This window comes from Myodes glareolus, chromosome 27 (genome assembly GCF_982192425.1).
Source record: "Myodes glareolus chromosome 27, mMyoGla1.1, whole genome shotgun sequence".
Lineage (NCBI taxonomy): Eukaryota > Metazoa > Chordata > Mammalia > Rodentia > Cricetidae > Myodes > Myodes glareolus.
Genome location: NC_142052.1, coordinates 40,148,695 through 40,166,395, shown reverse-complemented (window position 1 = coordinate 40,166,395; position 17,701 = coordinate 40,148,695). Strand labels below are relative to the sequence as shown.

Genomic DNA, 17,701 nt, shown 5'->3' with positions numbered 1-17,701 from the left:
ATGAAAGGCGCTTGGTCCTTCCTCAACCAACTAGCAAGGTTTTCTGGGTAAAGAGAAAAAAACTGCCCATGGATGACTCTCGCTGGGAGTTTGGGGGTGGACGAAATGTAAACTCACGAAAGACAATGACTTTATGGCACCCGCCACAGCGGAAGAGTTTCTAGTAAAAACTGGAATCTCTGAGTCTGTCAGTAGAGTCGGCTTGGCCTCATCCTGGTGCCACGGATATCCTAAATTCAGGCTCGTTTCTCCTTTTGAATTTGGCCCCCTGGTTGTTCTTTTTTGCCTCCCCTTACTAATTGTTGGGGGGAGGGGAGTAGGCCTAAGGGGAAATGACGAGGGGGGGGGCATTTGGTTTGGTTTTTAGTACTGTTAGCATCTGCTAACGAGGATGTGAGTTTCAGTATGACCTAACACATGCATCCGTTCCTCAGACTGAGATGGTTCATGAGTGTGTAGTAAAAACAAGTTCTTCATTGAAAAGCTTCAAACCTCTGTAGCATCCCCAACTTCATAGCCTGGCCCATCTGGGTGTCCCAGGATCAAAACAATTCAGAATCAAACAACATTGTCTCTGTGTCTGCTCCCTAATGGCCAGTGGCCACACTTTTTTTTTTTTTTTTGCTAGCTTTTCCCAAGGTGTGGAGAAATAAAGAGACTTTAATTTAAACATTGGGGAGATTCACTTCGTAACAGTGGTCAAACATTGGGGAAATACACTTTGTAACAGTGGCCAAACACTGGGAAGATACACTTTGTAACAGTAGTCAAACATTGGGGAGATACACTTTGTAATAGTGGCGGAACACTGTGAAGATACACTTTGTAACAGTGGTCAAACATTGGGGAGATACACTTTGTAACAGTGACCAAGAGAACTAAGCAAGACTTGAGGCTCCCAGAGAGAATATTCTGAAAGTTGCCAGTGATTCCATCTGGTTTCTCCTGCCCAGTGTGTTCCTCTTGATTTTTTTGCTTTGTTTTCTGGGCTAGAGTGCCTGCGAAGAACAGAATTAAATGTGTGCACACCTGGAGTTGAACATGGAAAGATGCAGCGTTTGTTTGTTTGCTGAGGCCCACGGGGTGGAAGGCACTGCCAGCCATGCTGTGGGGTCTTTCAGCGAACGCATAGCATGGCCTCTGAGGTTGGGATGTTTGTGGCCTGAGATGGCCTGGGTATGAATGTGCCTGCATCTCACAGGTTCTGCTGCTGTGCTGAGCTGAGTGGCCCTAAAGGGGCATTGCTGAACTTCTCTCTTCCCTCTTCTAGAGACTGTTTGGGTTAGAAAAGTTAAAATTGTTCACATCTTGTCTTCAGGGTGTTAGATTGAGGACGTTGTGCTTTTCTTTTTTCTTTTTCTTTTGTTTTTTTTTAAAGATCTATTTATTTATTATGCATACAGTGTGCTCTGCCTGCAGGCCAGAAGAGGGCCCCAGATCCCATTACGAATGGTTGTGAGCCACCATGTGGTTGCTGGGGATTGAACTCAGGACCTCTGGAAGAGCAGCCAGTGCTCTTAACCTCTGAGTCCTCTCTCCAGCCTGTGTTTTTCTAACTGTTGCCATTCTGAGAATTTATTGTGCATTTACTGTGTGCTAAGTAAGACCTTCTGGGCATAAATCTACTTTAATCTCCGAGCCTCTGACATTGTGGTATTGACTGTACACACTTACAGAAGTTAAGTCTGGAACAAAGGGTGTCACAGCCAATACACGGAGAAGAGTATGGCCTGGACACTCCTTGCTTACACACCCGGCCCTGCTGCCTCCCTCCGATTATATAAATATCCCTGGATACTGTTTCAACCAGTGAACATCTGGTTTTGCCTTTCTGCAGGAAAAGTCTGCCTTTGGGAATAAAATTCTCTAGGGTTTGAATGCTTTGTACTCGACTTCCTGGAATGTAGGTGGGTTATCCTCAGATTTAGTGAGGATCATTAAGTCTTCAGGGGTGCTCGCTAAAAGATTTTGTTCTAGAATTCTCCCCAGTGTCCCTGCTGGAGCTGGTGGTTGGGCCTAGAAATTTTCATCTTATAAAGAAAATTCTGATGCATGCCTCACTATGAGCCCAAGACTGGATACTGGGACTACTTTTAAAGAAGCTTACATACTGTTTTAGGTTAGTTATTTGATAACTTTATTTACTCTTCTCCCACCTTTATAAAAACTCTTCTTCCCACCTTTATGAACCCTGGTTTCTCCCTACCTGTCCATTTTTCATATTCATTGCTTCCGGTCTTCCGTTGTGACCCATCTAGTTTAATGGGGGTCCTCTGTGTAACCATCGACGCGGAACTTTTCCATCGGGACTTAGTGGAGCAGCAGCGGGCACACAATTGAAGGCAGTGGCTCCCTCTTTCCCTCCATCTATCAGCTGAAAACAGTTCAGCAGTGAACTGTCCGTGTCTGGGTCGTGTCTGGGCCCATTCTGGGGGCAGATCCAGCGTAGCCATTCACAGCTGTTGAGGGTCCATCATTGCAATGACTGTATATTGTTCAGATGGAAGTTTGCCGTCTGTCTTCTGGCTCTGTGGTCCTTTCCACCCCATCCTCTGGGGTGTCTCTTGAACTTTGGAGGGGTTGCTATAATATCTTGTTTAGGACTGATCCCTCACCTTTATTATTTTCATCCCCTTCTGCAGCCACGAGTCTCTGTATTTACTACTGATGCTCACTAGCTTCTCTGGTTAATGCAGAGAGTGGTAATTGTCAGTGGGCATAAATCTGTTTTAAAGGTGGATCCACACTTTGTTGACAATAAAGTTAAACAACAGAATTGAATTCCCCCTAGGGCCTGTGACCCACTACTACCATGGGCTTTTGGGTGGGGTTATAGTACTTAGTATGGAGGTGAAGAGAGGACCTCAAATGCAGTCAGGGAGATGTTGGTTACCTCCATGATGGCCATGCCACTACTGTGCATGTGGGCACATCTTGCCTGGCAGGTTGGTATCATAGTCCTTAGGACTCCCTGCACAGCCCTTACCAGCACTGTGAAAGCTAGCCAGCAGGGAGATTGCCAGCTCACTATGAATACTTCTGTGCTTGTCTTTCCTGACTTTCAAAGACGAGGTTTTGTGAATAACGCCCTGTAGAATACTCTCCTATCCCCAAGTCTCCAGTGAACGCCTTTGTACTGCGAGTTCAAAGAATAGATATACGCTAATAATAATTATAACAATAGGGACTGTTTTAGTTTGGTAATGGATACTTCTGAAAGAATAATCCCACTAATTGAGCAAATTGTCTAGCAGCAATTTATACAGTGACAGAACATGAAATTGCTGTAATCACTGTGGGATAAAGGCCCCAAAGGAATATGGTATAAGCCTTCAGGATTCCCACGTGGCCTCAGGAGCTTGAGCTTACGGCACAGCAACGGCTTGGCTGATATGTGCCAGCTCTTGTTGACAGACCTTGCTCGTGATCACATCCCCGTGTTTATGCCACCAAAGCTTCCAAGTGTGCAGTGTGTGCAAGCACCAGCTACGCTCTGCAGAGGTTACAGAGAGTTGTCAAAGACCAGAGCCTGATCTCAGGCAGCTTGCAGTCCATCGAGTTTGGCGTTGCTTGCACCTGCAGAAAGAATTTCTGATTTTAAACCTCCCTTGTCCCCGGTGACTTGAGGAGAGTCTGAGTACGGCGCATATTTGAGAGTAATGTGAGCTTTCAGAAACCTCGAGGGAAACCGAATAGCTTCATACTCAGGTGTGGCGGCTTGTGCCTGTAATTGTAGCGCTTGGGAATCCCATCCCAGAGAGCTGCAGCTCAATAAACAAACAAAAAGAAAAGGAAACAACCATCAGCTCACGAAAGAACAATGGAATGCCTGTTAGACTGAACAATAAGTTAATCATTTTATCCCATGTTTGTTTGAGTTAGTTGCCTCTTACATTTCACAAAAGTTCCAGGTTGTTACGCACTGGAAACAATACTAAAAATTTTTCTTTGAGACGGTCTCAAATTTGGGATGGTTTTTCTCCTGCTTCTGAGAACTGTCCTCTCTCGCTCCAGTTCCTGGGTCCCGAGAAGACCTTAGACGCAGGACCCATTTATCGGGCAGTGGCCAGTGACTCCACGGACTGTTTCTGTTGCAGGAGGCGGTGCAGGTACTGATCAAACACTCGGCCGACGTCAACGCGAGGGACAAGAACTGGCAGACCCCCCTCCACGTGGCGGCAGCCAATAAGGCTGTCAGGTGTGCCGAGGTGATCATCCCACTGCTGAGCAGTGTTAATGTCTCCGACCGAGGCGGGCGCACGGCCCTGCACCACGCAGCTCTGAATGGGCACATGGAGGTGAGTGTTCTCCTCACTGGGAGCTGGGGCACACTGTTTAGACCCTGTGACCCCCAGGTGGAGCCATTGTGATGGCTGAGACTTTATGTGAGTATCAGTGTAATAGAGGAATGTCACTTAGGCAGTTCAATCCATCCTTAAATTCAATGAATTTAAAAGTGGATTATTTTATCAGTCTCCTCCTTGACACATGCGGCAGAGCCTGCTGTGACATCATCTTTCTTGTCTGAATTCCTGACTTGCTCTTAGGGTTGATGCTAATTTGGTTTAGACTACACGCAGGCAGCAAGGAGCTCTTGTGGTTGCAGAGGGAACACTTGGTTTCACTGTTTCTTTTATCTTTCAGATGGTCAGTTTGCTCCTGGCCAAAGGGGCAAACATCAATGCATTTGACAAGAAGGACCGGCGCGCTCTCCATTGGGCAGCGTACATGGGTGAGGAGTCTGTGTGTTAAAAACAAAGTGCGGGGGTCTCTACTAGCTCAGTGGTAGGGCAGGTGCCTGGGTTTGATCCCCAACATAGCACACAACAACTAACAGCCTCAGGCAGTTGTCCTGAACTGCAGATGCCACGGGGCCCTTGTTGACTATGAACGCGTCCTTGGAGAAGTCTGACTTAGGGGTTGGACTAAGTCATTCCACTTGAATGAAGATTTGGCCCATTTTCCTGGCATCTGTAAAGGGCTCCAGTTGGCTAGTCGCCTTGTCGGAGGCTTATTTATCCCCCAAAGAGAGGGAGGATGAGTCACGGTCTGGACCTCTCGGAAGATCCTTCACTCTAGATTAGAAAGCAACACACTTCGCGTGTATGCTCGCTTGTTATGACATCAAGTCAAGTGTTCAGGAAAGAAAGACTGGTTAACCGCATGAGGACACTGTGCTCTTTGTCTCTGCATGTCTAAATATTTTTGAAAGAAACAGCAGGAAGGAAGAAAAGAAAGGAAAGTTTTCTGGCTCCTTTGAAGTTAGACATGGTGGAGTTCCCTTAGATTGGGCTTCTGCTATGCTGGGCTCAAAGCGGAGGCCCATAGGCCTCTTCAGGCCACTCCCCTCTGCTGAAGATGAAGAATTAGGGTGTATCTCTGTTTTCGTCCTTTTCTTTTTTCTTTTTTTAAAACACCATTTGAATTTTAATAATAAAATATGTAACATGGACATAAAATAGAAATGCATAGAAATGAAACAGATTATTAAGTATACCAGTGTCATGGAACAACATTTAGTTTTTAATGGCTGTGAGCCAGTATGTGGTTGCTGGGAATTGAACTCAGGACCTCTAGAAGAGCAGCCAGTGCTCTTAACCTCTGAGTCATCTCTCCAGCCCCTCGTCTTTTTCTTTTGATGGGCGCAAAGACCTTGGGCAAAGGATAACCTTCACAGTTTATTCTCAAGGTAGACATGAGACATGAAGAAGGAAGATCCTTCTGCGTGGTTCTGCTTGGAGGAGAACCTGCTATTAGAAGAGAAAACAGGGTTTTATCAGACACAAGCTGAGACCCAGGGGGTATTGTTTTGGTAAATCCCAGAGGATCCACACAAGGGGACAGAGTAGGGAGCACAGCAATGGTGTCCATGCGTGTCTGTAAACACCAAGGCACATCAAAAAGAATACAGAGACGCATCTTCTTCTGGATGTACGTATAGAATATGATAATATGCATAATGCTTTCCATTGCTGTGGAAACTGCTACACAGTGAAGGGAAATTTGAAAAATAAATACTGAAATATTAGATGGTTACATTTCAGTGGCTGGCTTCTTTTTTCGAGCATTTTTGCCTGTTTGAGTCCGTTTGACAAGCAGACACATCTTTTATCATTCCAAAAATTGCTGGTTGTGGTGGTGCACGCCTTTAATCCCAGCACTCGGGAGGCAGAGACAGCGGGTCTTTGTGAGTTCAAGGCCAGCCTGGTCTTCAAGAGCTAGTTTTAGGACAGGCTCCAAAGCTACAGAGAAACCCTGTCTTGAAGGAAAAAAAAAAAAACCAAAACCAAAATCATTTCCAAATTTAACATTATTTGTGTTGGAGGGGGAGAGTGGATTGGGGTAAGAATAAAGCAAACCACACCTCTACAGATTTCTGAATGAATTCTTAGACTTACAGACCCCAAGAATCCTAAAAGCTTGTAAAAATTATTCTTTGCGTAGCAAAAGACCTTGAACCGCTGATCCTGGCCGCCTAGTGCTGGTGTTACAGGTGTGTGCCGCTATGTCTTTCTTGAGTATCACAGACCTTTGAGTTGGGTAAGAGCAATCAGACGTTTAGATGAAATGCACACTGAGCTAGTCAAAGAAGCTGGGGACTTCAGGCTCAAGCTTTGTGGATTAATGATTAATATATTTTTGTGACTTGAAAGTCAAATCATTATTACTCTTGTCATCAGGATGCAAACAGGAAAGCGTAAAAGTAGGTGGCAATCCTTAGGAGATAATGGCATAAAATGTGAAGCAAGTAGTTTGAGGCCGCACCGCCAGCAACTGAAAATATTTTGTTCTGTATACAAGTTTTTGTAGATAAGGAATCGACTTTTGATAAAGCAAGCTCATGCCCCCGCCCACACCTACCCCCACCCCCTCTCTTACAAAGTTTGGGTCCCGCCGTCAGTATTTGTCTCCCGCCCTTCAGTTAGCCGCAGTGTTCGTGGCAATGAACTTAAACTCGGAATGATCTTCAATTATAAAATAAGGGCCAAACTCATTTATCATAGTGAATGAGGGAACAGAGTTCAAACGCCCACAACAGTTGAGATCAGGAGGGTTTTCTATTTACTGAATAATTTATGGAGTTATTTTGCATGGAAACGTAAGAACTGGCCTTTTTATGGGTTAAAACCCAACACAACAATGGCAGTTTCAGATTTGACCGTAATCTGGGAGTATTCTGATTCTTTTCTTTATTTAGTTTCTAAGCTGAATTGTTGCTGTTGGGCTTTTCTGGCGAGGAGTGGGAATGGTTTTCGTTTTAACATACCCCTTGTTACTGTTTCTGTTTTGAGGCAGGGTCTTGCTAAGCCATCTAGGCTGGCCTGGGATTCACGCTGTCCTTGAACTTGTAGCTTGCTTCCCGCAGTCTCCCAGCTGCTGGGATTACACACTCAGCTGCAGGACAACGTAAAAAAGGCTGCGGCACTCATGTGTCCTCACTCTCGGGTTCTTCTCGTTGTCATGGCGACACAACCACCACCTTTGCTACATCTCATGCAAGCCTTACTGAACCATCCCTTTCCTTCCCGTGGGATGTACAATAACGGCCGGCACAGAGCTGGTATTCATAAATGCTCATTGATTATTTTCCACGAGGTGGGTTGGGTTGGGAAAATACTGGCAGTAAAAGAAGCTGTTAACAATCTTTGAGGGCACAGTGAGCTGTCAAATTTCCTTCTAAAGGTTAACGATGTTTTCTCGCTGCTGTGTTTGTCCAGGTCACCTGGATGTCGTGGCACTGCTGATTAACCACGGCGCCGAAGTCACCTGCAAGGACAAGAAGGGTTATACCCCTCTGCACGCCGCAGCCTCCAATGGGCAGATCAACGTGGTCAAACACCTCCTGAACCTGGGGGTGGAGGTAAGCCCCCACAGCTGAGCCATTGCTCGGCTCACGTCTTTCTTTACATTCTTCTCTCCAAAATAAAATCCTGTTTGCATTTTATTCAAGTGGAGAAAAAACGTATTTCCTTGGGTCCTGTATTCCCTTTTATGTGGCCTGATAAATTATAATAGGGGCATCGATTAAGTAGCAGGAATTCAGAAACAGACTGTATACACAGAGAGATATATAAACCTTCGCTCTGCAGGAGCAGCTGGTGAGGTGGGCTAACGGCTAACGCACCTCCGTTCTGCACGAGGTGTCAGGCGCCCGAATGAAGACAGAATTGATTCTGAGCCTGACTCAAGGGCACGGTGTCCACAAGCTACCTCTCCTGTTAACCCCATCCCCTCTTTTCATGGCCACTGTTCCTGAGCCCATGACTTTGGGGTTTGTTCTTTTCATTTCTGTCATTTTGAAAGTGTCTTTGCCTTCCGTCTTATTTGGCTTTCTCTAGCTGAGAAAACCTGCTCCACGGGCATTTGAACCTCTAATACCTCATGGGTCATTTTTTTTTTTTGTCATATTCAACTTTTCCTGTCTCTTCTAGGGGGAGACAGGTGCTCTCGGGATACCTGCTGGGGAGCAAGTGAGCTCTGAATAATCACCCCGACGGGTGGGCATTTCCTTTCTCTCACCAGAGCCATTAAGCCCATTGTGACGAACGGAGTAAATTGGCTCCGGTGATTTTAACTGCCCTGGTGTTGGATGCTTTGCAGATCGACGAAGTCAACGTCTATGGAAACACAGCTCTGCACATCGCCTGCTACAACGGCCAGGACGCTGTGGTTAACGAGCTCATCGACTACGGTGCTAACGTGAACCAGCCCAACAATGGCGGCTTCACCCCTCTGCACTTCGCAGCGGCGTCCACCCATGGCGCTCTGTGCCTGGAGCTGTTGGTAAACAACGGGGCCGATGTGAACATTCAGGTATAGCGCTTGGTCTCCCCGCCTCAAACACCTCTGCGCTGAGCCTCTGAGCGGCAGTAATCGTTGTCTGCTATGCTGTGCTTTCGTGACTTGGAAGCACTTTGAGTCACAGACTTATCCTGGATTGAGATGCTCTGGAAATTGCTAGGTTGCCTCTTCCGTATGATGGTACCAGCATATAGGCATCAAGGCTCCAATCTCCTCTCCTTTGTGAGTTTATGGATGCTCAGCTGAATGTCAGGTCTGAAAGGTGCTAGCCCAGTCCATAGTTTAACACAGACAGCCATAGTTAACTGGCCGGGCAGAGCGGCTGAGAACACAGAGGATTGGCTAACTCATGGTTGTTCCCAAGCCCAGCATGGCTATCCGATGCTTTCCTCCAGCAAGCTGTAAACAGCGTCCAGTGATGGACCGTTGACCTAGTTGCCGTGGGCATCCCGTCAGTCACTGAGTCGACTAAGGACCGCCCTGCTCTTTATTTGACAGTGAGGGAGAGTTTGAAGATGAGCTGTGGTCTCGAACCATTACAGGTTCCCAATCCAGGAGCTAAGACACACAGAGAGTTAGGAGGCCAGGGAGGATGTGACCACTGCCAAGAGAACAGAGTGATAGAGCTTCGGGAAGTAGATGATGCACCTGTTAGCTTCTTTCTTGTCTGGGGATTAAAAAAAAAAAAACCAAAAAACTTTGAGCTTGTTTTTGAGCTGAGAAGATGATAAATTGAGAGGAGCCACAGAAATAATTCGAGAGAGGACATTGCCATTAGCAAGGGAGGGAGGAGCCATGAGCTGGTAATTTATCACCTCACCCTGGTGACTGATGGAGGATGCCTATGCATCTGTGCTTTCAGCGTGGTTCGCCATCGGGGTTGTACTGACACACCCTTGCCCCGTAGTAGAATATTCTGAGCAGTGCCCTCTGCTGTCCCCTTACCACTAAGCACCATGTATAGAATGTATAGAATATGGGGTCCTGAAACACCAGAAAGCACCCTTACAACTAAGACAGGCACACAAGAGGCTAAACAGTCAACATCTCGAAGACTGTGGGCATCTGTGGGTCTTTCCAAGGAAGGAAGATGAGGGACATTAGAAAAAAAGCACCATCTTTGCAACCTTGCACACAATAACTCACAGGCTGAAAACCCTTTGACTATGTGTGTGTGTGTGTGTGTGTGTGTGTGTGTGTGTGTGTGATAGCACACTGGCACGTGGGGGCCAGAGTCATTATTGCCATGTGGGTTATGGGAATTGAACTTGGGTATGCCGGCTTGGCAGCAAGGCCCTTTACCCGCTGAGCCATCGTACAGGCTCTGTGTTTAAGTTTTGAGAAACTAATATTGAGCCAGTGTGAGGACACGATAGTGGAAAATGTAGCATGGAAGAGCAGTAATGAGCATGAAAAACCAGTCCTTAGGTTGCTTCAGCCACAAAATGGTGGCGGTAAAAGGTGGGGTCATTCGAGGAGAGAGTGGAGAAGGCGAGGGAGGACCCCAGGACTTGACTCTTCGGGTCCCGAGAAGGAAGAGCCAGAGCAGAGGATGAGGAAGAGGCAGAGAAGGGAAGAGAGAATGGCAGGGAATACGGTATCTTTGTGAAGGTCAGACTCATGCCGAAGGGAAAAATAGAATGGAAGGAGTGTTTCAGAGTCAAACACTCTGTACATGGACAAGCAGGGTCCCAGGTGAGAAGCAGGCCTCTGGAAACATGGAAGGGACCAAAGAGGCAGTTTTTGTGCCACGAGTTTTTGTGCGGGGCAGAAGTCAGAGTGCGGTAGTCAGGTGGAGCAAGAAGCACACAGCTGGTCAATGGTCAACATCTCGAGGATGGTGACATCTGTGAACTTTGAAAGGAAGGTGACGGACAGTAGATGCAGGCATTGTCTTGGCAACCCTCCACTGAATTGATTTACGGGCTGCCTGGGGCTCCCCATCCTCTGAAAATGCCTCCTAGTGCTCTTAGTGCGTCTGATGCCCAGAATTACAGACGGATTTTCCCAACCCGCTTTGAGATACTCTTCCATTGACTTAGGAATCCTTCCTGGGTACCTGAGTTTATATCCCAACATACCCCTATCCTGGCTTAGCATGATCCCATAGCAACCTTCCTGCCCAGGGATACATGATACATAGATCACCAATTCCTGTAACTTTAGGATGTACCATACCCTGTCTCTAAGGAGTAGCAATGCCATTTAGGGAGGAGGCTTTGGGGGTGGGGGGTGTTGGGAGATGAGCAAACAAGACCTTAGGAATAGAAGAAAAGATGAACGTGATGCTCAAGACGATCTATACGTTCTGCTTAGTTCAAGGACAAGGTTGGATTCTCCCCTGCAAAAGCCTTAGTGTTTGTCAAAAAGTAACCTTAATTCTCACTAGCTTTCCTTTATGACTCAGGGCTCGACCGTACTTAAAAGACTCCTCCTTTAATGAAGTAGATTCTCAAAAATAAAGCTGCCAAAGCCTTAAATCTGATGGGGAAACATACCCAGGAAGTTGGGGGAGACTAGGAATTAAGAAAAGTATTTTCCCCCATAAAAGCAAACAACAGGACAAACAGGACTGAGGACAATCTCCCGCGTACATAGGCAACGCCACCCTTGTCCCAGGTTCCGGGGACAGTAGCAGCAGTCAGGTGCCAGGGCGAAGAATTTTTCAGGCAGAACATGAAGTGCAACAGAGTTCTAGTTTCAGCTGATTGAGTTCTAAATTTTAAAGACTAACAAAAGAGCATTGTCCTTTGGATGTCATTAGTCTTCAGTGTTTTTTTTTTATTTTTATTTTTTGAAACAGTGAGCACCCTTTACATCCATACCGCGTAAGCCAAGCCACCCCGATGGCAATCATGAGACTAAGGACAACTGGAGATTGCCTGATCATATTAGTAGGTGGACAAAGGCCAAAGTCCGCCCAGGTAGATCTGAAACATGCATCGTCTGCCCCAAACAGCCCATCTTTGCCTTTTACCGTCTGGGGTGTTCTCTCCTTATTTGTCCCTTTACTAGAGACCCACATACTCCCAAGGAACAGAATGTGATTACCGTCTTCCATGCAGGGCTGGCTTTGCCGTCCATACACTAGAGACTGCCGCCTCCGCCTTGGCTCACAGCTGCAATCCATACAGCCCCCCCCTCAGTGAGTGGGCCTTGGTAGAGCCATTAACCTCATTTCCAGGTATGGGAAGGCTCTTACTTCAATATTGACCAAGGTATTTCCTAAACACCGGAGTATTTATAGCTTCGTATACATTTAATTAAATCATAATTACTTGTGTTTTTATATTAAACTTAAGAGCAAATGCTGGAACCAAGTCTCTGGTTTTTTCTCAATATTTTCTGATTCCGGCTATAATCATATTATGTGGTTTCTATTATTTTCCCTCTCATCTATGGAAGAAAATTTTAACTGTAGTTTTTTTTTTTCAACTAGGATGTAGTTATCACGGTGATTAGCGCTTCCTTTGGCATAGACTTTGTGTAACTTCGTTCCTCTTTTCAAAGGAATACTTGCAGGATATCATAAAATTCTTTCTGCCAAAACAAAATGAAAACAGAACAACCCACAGTCTAAAGCATGACTCTTACCTTTATGTGTACTGTGCAAGCTGGAGATGAAGCCCTTGCCCTGTTCAGATTCAGTAGGTGTGAGCTAGTTTGCAGAATTTGTATAACCAATCAGCACCTTGGATATGGGTGGACCTGGGTCCTCTAAGAGATACTTATTTAGTGGTTATTCAATTAGGGTTTTAAAAGCGAAGCCATTTTAAAGCATAAATGCTTAGTTTTTAATCTAAGATTGAAAATTCATATGTGACCCTTTGTTTTTTTTAACCTCAGACTTGAAGAAACATTTCTACTAATATTTAGAAAAATCACAGCGATACAAGTTTTAAAAATACTCAAGGGCCAGCAGGTTGGTTCAACAAGTAGAAGCTTCTGCCACAAAGCCTGTTGACCTGAGTTAGAACTTTGAGTACCACATGATAGAAGATGAACACTGATTCCCTCAAGTTATCCTCTGACCCCCCTCTGTCCATGGTAGCCTAGGCATCCCCCCACACACACATTAAATAAATTAATTAAAATGTCATAAAATTGAAAATCCACACTTGAACGAAGATATGGCCACTCCTCACCATGAGTTCCAACCTACCATCAATTTAAAATTACTTTAACCAATTCCTTCCCCATACCGAACATCACAGTTTGGCAACCATTCACTGCAGCCTCTCTGTTGTTTATCTGCATGCTGCTGCAATCACACCACACCTTCAGGGTTTCACACTGCGCCTTGTAGCCCAGAAAAGGAGCCGCATTCAAGCTCCGGGGCATAGTTCCTACTGAATCCGAACAGGCCCATGTAATCGAGGTTAAGAATGCTCTCTGGAGCTGTTGGGAGTTGTGGGTAAGCTACACGTACCTGTACTTCTGAAGATGCCTTTGCCCTAGAATCATGATAGGGTCTTTCAGATGTATTTTTATTTCTTAATTAACTGTGCGGGAGTCTGATCTTTGGTATGATAAGCACAGTAGATAAGTTCTGAACATTTTCTATGTTCTGTCTTAGCCTGTTTTAGGACGTTTCGTGATCTGTTTTTATCATAAGTAAAACGTGTAAATCCAGCACACATTCACTGTCTACTAACCTGAGATGGAGGGAATGGTGCAGGGTTTTCCCCTTACTTTTGAGAGTTACATCAATTCAGTCAGCTCCAGTTCAAACAGATCCTTGCTAATTCGCAGGTCACTTATCTTTCTAGAAGGCAAGGAGCACACCAAGATGTCCTTTGTGAGCTGATGACAAGGGAGGAGAAAGCATTTTGAATGATCACTTCCCTAAGGGTTTTGAAAATGTGCTGTGAATTTTTTTTTTAATTGAAAGAAAAGGAGGCTGGAAAGATGGCTTAGCAGGTAAAGGCTCTGGAAGTGCCAGCCTGTGTCCTGTGTTTGTGCACGCCTGCGTCCTGTGTTTGTGCACGCCTGTGACCTGCGTTTGATCCCTGGAACCCACATGTAGCTGGAAGGAGAGAATGTACTCTGTGAAGCTAGCCTCTGGTTTCCATATGTACATGTCCCTGTCCCCTCTTCCCACCGTTGAACACACACACGTACACACACACACACACACATACATGTAATAATAGAAATAATAAATAAACATTTTAAAATTTAAGGCTATGATGTTGCACAGTCACCGGGGAGGTCTCATATATTGCATCTTTGTATATATAATATTTTTATTCTTTGTGAATTTCATTTATGTATACAATGTATTTTGATCAAACTTTACTGCTCCCTCTCGAGATCAGATTGCCATCCCCACCATATATGCATGGGTGTGAGGCCATTCACGGGAGCAAGGTCAGCCTACCAGGGACCACACCCCTCAATAAGCCAGACTCTCCTTCCATTAGCAGCCATCGGTGATCAACAGCTCCACAGTTAGGGGTGAGGGCTCATGAGCCCCGCCCCCATCCATGTTGGACCATGTTGAAATGTAGACTGGGCTGATCTTGTGGAGGCAACGGTTACCTGCTGAGTTCCTGAGGGCATCAGTCCTGTTACACCCAAAAGACAGTGTGTCCCAGTCCTCCCAGGATCCTTTTCCTCTTAGGATCTTTATCTTGTTATCTCAGAACTAGTTCTTCCTTGTAATTATTGACCATACATTTTTTTGGAAAAAATTATTTATTATGTATGCAGTATTCTGCCTGCATGCCAGAAGAGGACACCAGATCTCATTACAGATGGTTGTGAGCCGCCATGTGGGTTCTGGGAATTGAACTCAGGTCCTCTGGGAGAGCAGCCAGTGCTCTTAACTGCTGAGTTATCTCTCCAGCCCATGTTGACCACACTTTTAAAACAAAAAAATTGAAATTGTGATCCCAAGGTCATTGGAAGTGGCTTTCAGAGTGATATCCTAGGCCGACGATGCTGACTCATAGCTCCTTTGTTTCCCCTTTCTTGTTTTGTAGAGTAAGGACGGCAAAAGCCCCCTGCACATGACGGCTGTCCACGGAAGGTTCACGCGGTCACAGACCCTCATCCAGAATGGTAAGGGGTATTCTTCGATGAGCTTTAACAGTTTGCTCGGATAGTCTGAATTGGATTTAACCGACTATGTGAAAATTGATGCTGTGTGTGGTTCCTCCAGTCGCGGGGAGATTGTAAACCCTGTTGTAGTCATTTGGTGAGAACATGGTGTGAGTGGCTGTGGCCAGAGATGAACAGTTTTAAAATACTGCAGCTTTTCCCTTTTCATGAAGCTCAGCCTCCGTAATTTACACTGATAACAGCTGGTCTGAGTTATTTTTAGATTGCTGAACCCACTAAGGTTCCCCAAGTTTAAGCTCATTAAACCACCTGGACAAAGGTCGAAAGAAGTGGGGTGACTCGGGGTGTAAGCAGGTAAAGTTTGTGGTGAGACCACAGGCTCAAGAGAGAGCTGGGAAAGCCATGTAACACAGTACCATGTAACATAGTACCATGTAGCACAGTAACATGTAACATGGTAAAGTAACACAGCAACACGTAACACAGTGCCATGTAATACAGTACATGTAATAGTACCATGTAAACAGTACCATGTAGCACAGTACCATGTAACACAGTACCATGTAGCCCAGTAGCATGTAAACAGTACCATGTAGCAAAGTAACATGTGACATAGTAATTTTCCAGATTCTCAACAACAGTGTACTCGAAGAGCACTGGGCTGTCTTGGAGGCCAAAGTCCCTGAAGTCTTTTTACACGTCATAGCTCATGTTAGCCTGAGGGTCACGGTTGGCACCTGTGAGCTGAAGCACAATGAATAAAAACTCAGAGCAAAACAGCCAGCCCCTGGTTCTTACTTCTACCTCAGTCCAAAATGGTGATCTTGCTCCAGGAATCTCCGAATGAGACTGAGACTGAGCGCTATCTCCTCCTGTCTTATATTCCTCTCTAATGCTGGGGTTAAAGGCGTGCACCGCCCCATTTCTATGGCAGCTAGTGTGGCTACTGGGATTTAAGGTGCGTGGTCACCGCTGCCTGGTCTGTAAAGCTGACCAGTGGGGCTGTTTTGCTCTCTGATCTCAGGCGAGTTTATTTATTAAAATACAAACGAAGTGCCACTACAGTGAGCGGGCTAACTGTGACAACTTAGATGATCTTAGCCAGCCTTAGAGACAATCTGAAGACAAGAATAACAAAAACCAGGTTTGGTCCGGGCATCCAGCTGACATTTGTGGTCAATTTAGTAGACTCCAACCTTCCAATTCTCAAAAATTCTAATGGGAGCAACTTTTCTTAGATTTTTTTTTATTTGCAGCTGTAAGAATCTTGGGCACAATGGAAAGTTAGTGAGTTATAGCCTAGGTACTCAAGTCAAAAAAGCATACACACACACACAGACACACAGACACACAGACACACAGACACACACACATACACACATACACACACACAGACACACACACACATACACACATACACACAGATACACACACAGACACACACACACAGATACACACACACACAGACACACACACAGATACACACACACAGACACACACACACATACACACATACACACACAGATACACACACACAGACACACACACACAAATGCACACACACACAGACACACAGACACACACACACATACACACATAAACATACACAGATACACACACACAGACACACACACACAGACACACACACACAGATACACACACACAGACACACACACAGATACACACATACACACAGATACACACACACACATACACACATATTTATGTGATCTGACATCTCTATAGAAAACCAGTCACTGACAATGCTTAGGAAATAAACTATCCCCAGTGAGGCAGGTTATAACCTGACTGTATAACTATGCTGTGTGAAGTGGAATGAAGCTGTGTGAGAAAAGAGGCCTGAGCAAGCTCCCAGCGAGTCAAAGGAGGCAGACTCGCTGGGACACCCGTTATTCTGACCTGTAGTACGAGCCATGGGCGTCCATTTTGGTGGAAATAAATAAAGGCCCGTCCCTTCGAGGTCTCTTCTTAACCTACTGCATTTCTCATAAACTTTTCAGAAAGTGTCTGTCTCCCTCAAAACAGATAAGGTTTAAATTAAAACTATACACTTAGCATATTCTTTTTGGCATGTGCACTATGCATTGTGTGTTGTGTGTATGGTGCACATATGAGAACATATGTGTGAACACCTGAGAAAGCTCATGCAGAGGCCAGAGCTCATTTTTGGTATCTTGCTTCTGGCTCTGGCTTAGGCTTTGAGGCAGGGTCCCTCACAGAGCAGCGTGGGGTGGCCGCTAAGGTGGCCAGCAAGCTCTTGGTTCTGCCCATCTCTCCCTCCCAGCGCCGGGGTTATGTGCACGGATGGCCACGCCCAGTTCTTTATGTGGGCGCTGGGGATTTGAACTGAAGTCCTGTGCTTACAGAGCCAAGGCTTTTACTCACTGAACCATCTCCTCAGCCCCTTGAATTTTTGTGTTTTTTTTTTTTTTGGTGTGAGTTTAATCAGTGGGTTTTAGTTATAGGAAACAAAAGTTTTATCTCTCATTAAGGCAATGTTCGGGTAGACACATGACAGGAGAGCTAAAACACTGTGTGTATGAATGTTTTGCCTGCATGTATACATATATGTGTATGTATTTATATATATGTGTGTGCATATATGTGTGTATTTATATATATGTGTGTGTTTTTATATGTGTGTGTATTTGTATATGTATATTTATGCACGTGCGTATATTTATATATATGTGTGTATATGCGTGTGTGTATATACATGTATGTGTGTGTATGTGTTTGTATTTATATATATATATGTGTGTGTGTGTGTGTGTGTGTGTGTATGTGTGTACCATGCATGTGCCCGAGGCCCACA

The 17,701-nt window shown here is 45.3% G+C and overlaps 1 protein-coding gene across 4 annotated transcripts in view; it reads left to right on the top strand.

The window, feature by feature from the left end:
* Ankrd44 (ankyrin repeat domain 44) overlaps nt 1–17,701 on the top strand; it is a 239,073-nt gene that overhangs the window by 137,864 nt on the left and 83,508 nt on the right. For all 4 annotated transcript variants that reach the window (XM_087902417.1, XM_087902416.1, XM_087902418.1 and 1 more), the window contains exons 5-9: nt 4,098–4,298; nt 4,645–4,732; nt 7,719–7,861; nt 8,602–8,814; nt 14,787–14,865. In XM_087902417.1, the coding sequence (XP_087758543.1) occupies nt 4,098–4,298; nt 4,645–4,732; nt 7,719–7,861; nt 8,602–8,814; nt 14,787–14,865 (724 nt within the window). The remainder of the gene's footprint in view (nt 1–4,097; nt 4,299–4,644; nt 4,733–7,718; nt 7,862–8,601; nt 8,815–14,786; nt 14,866–17,701) is intronic.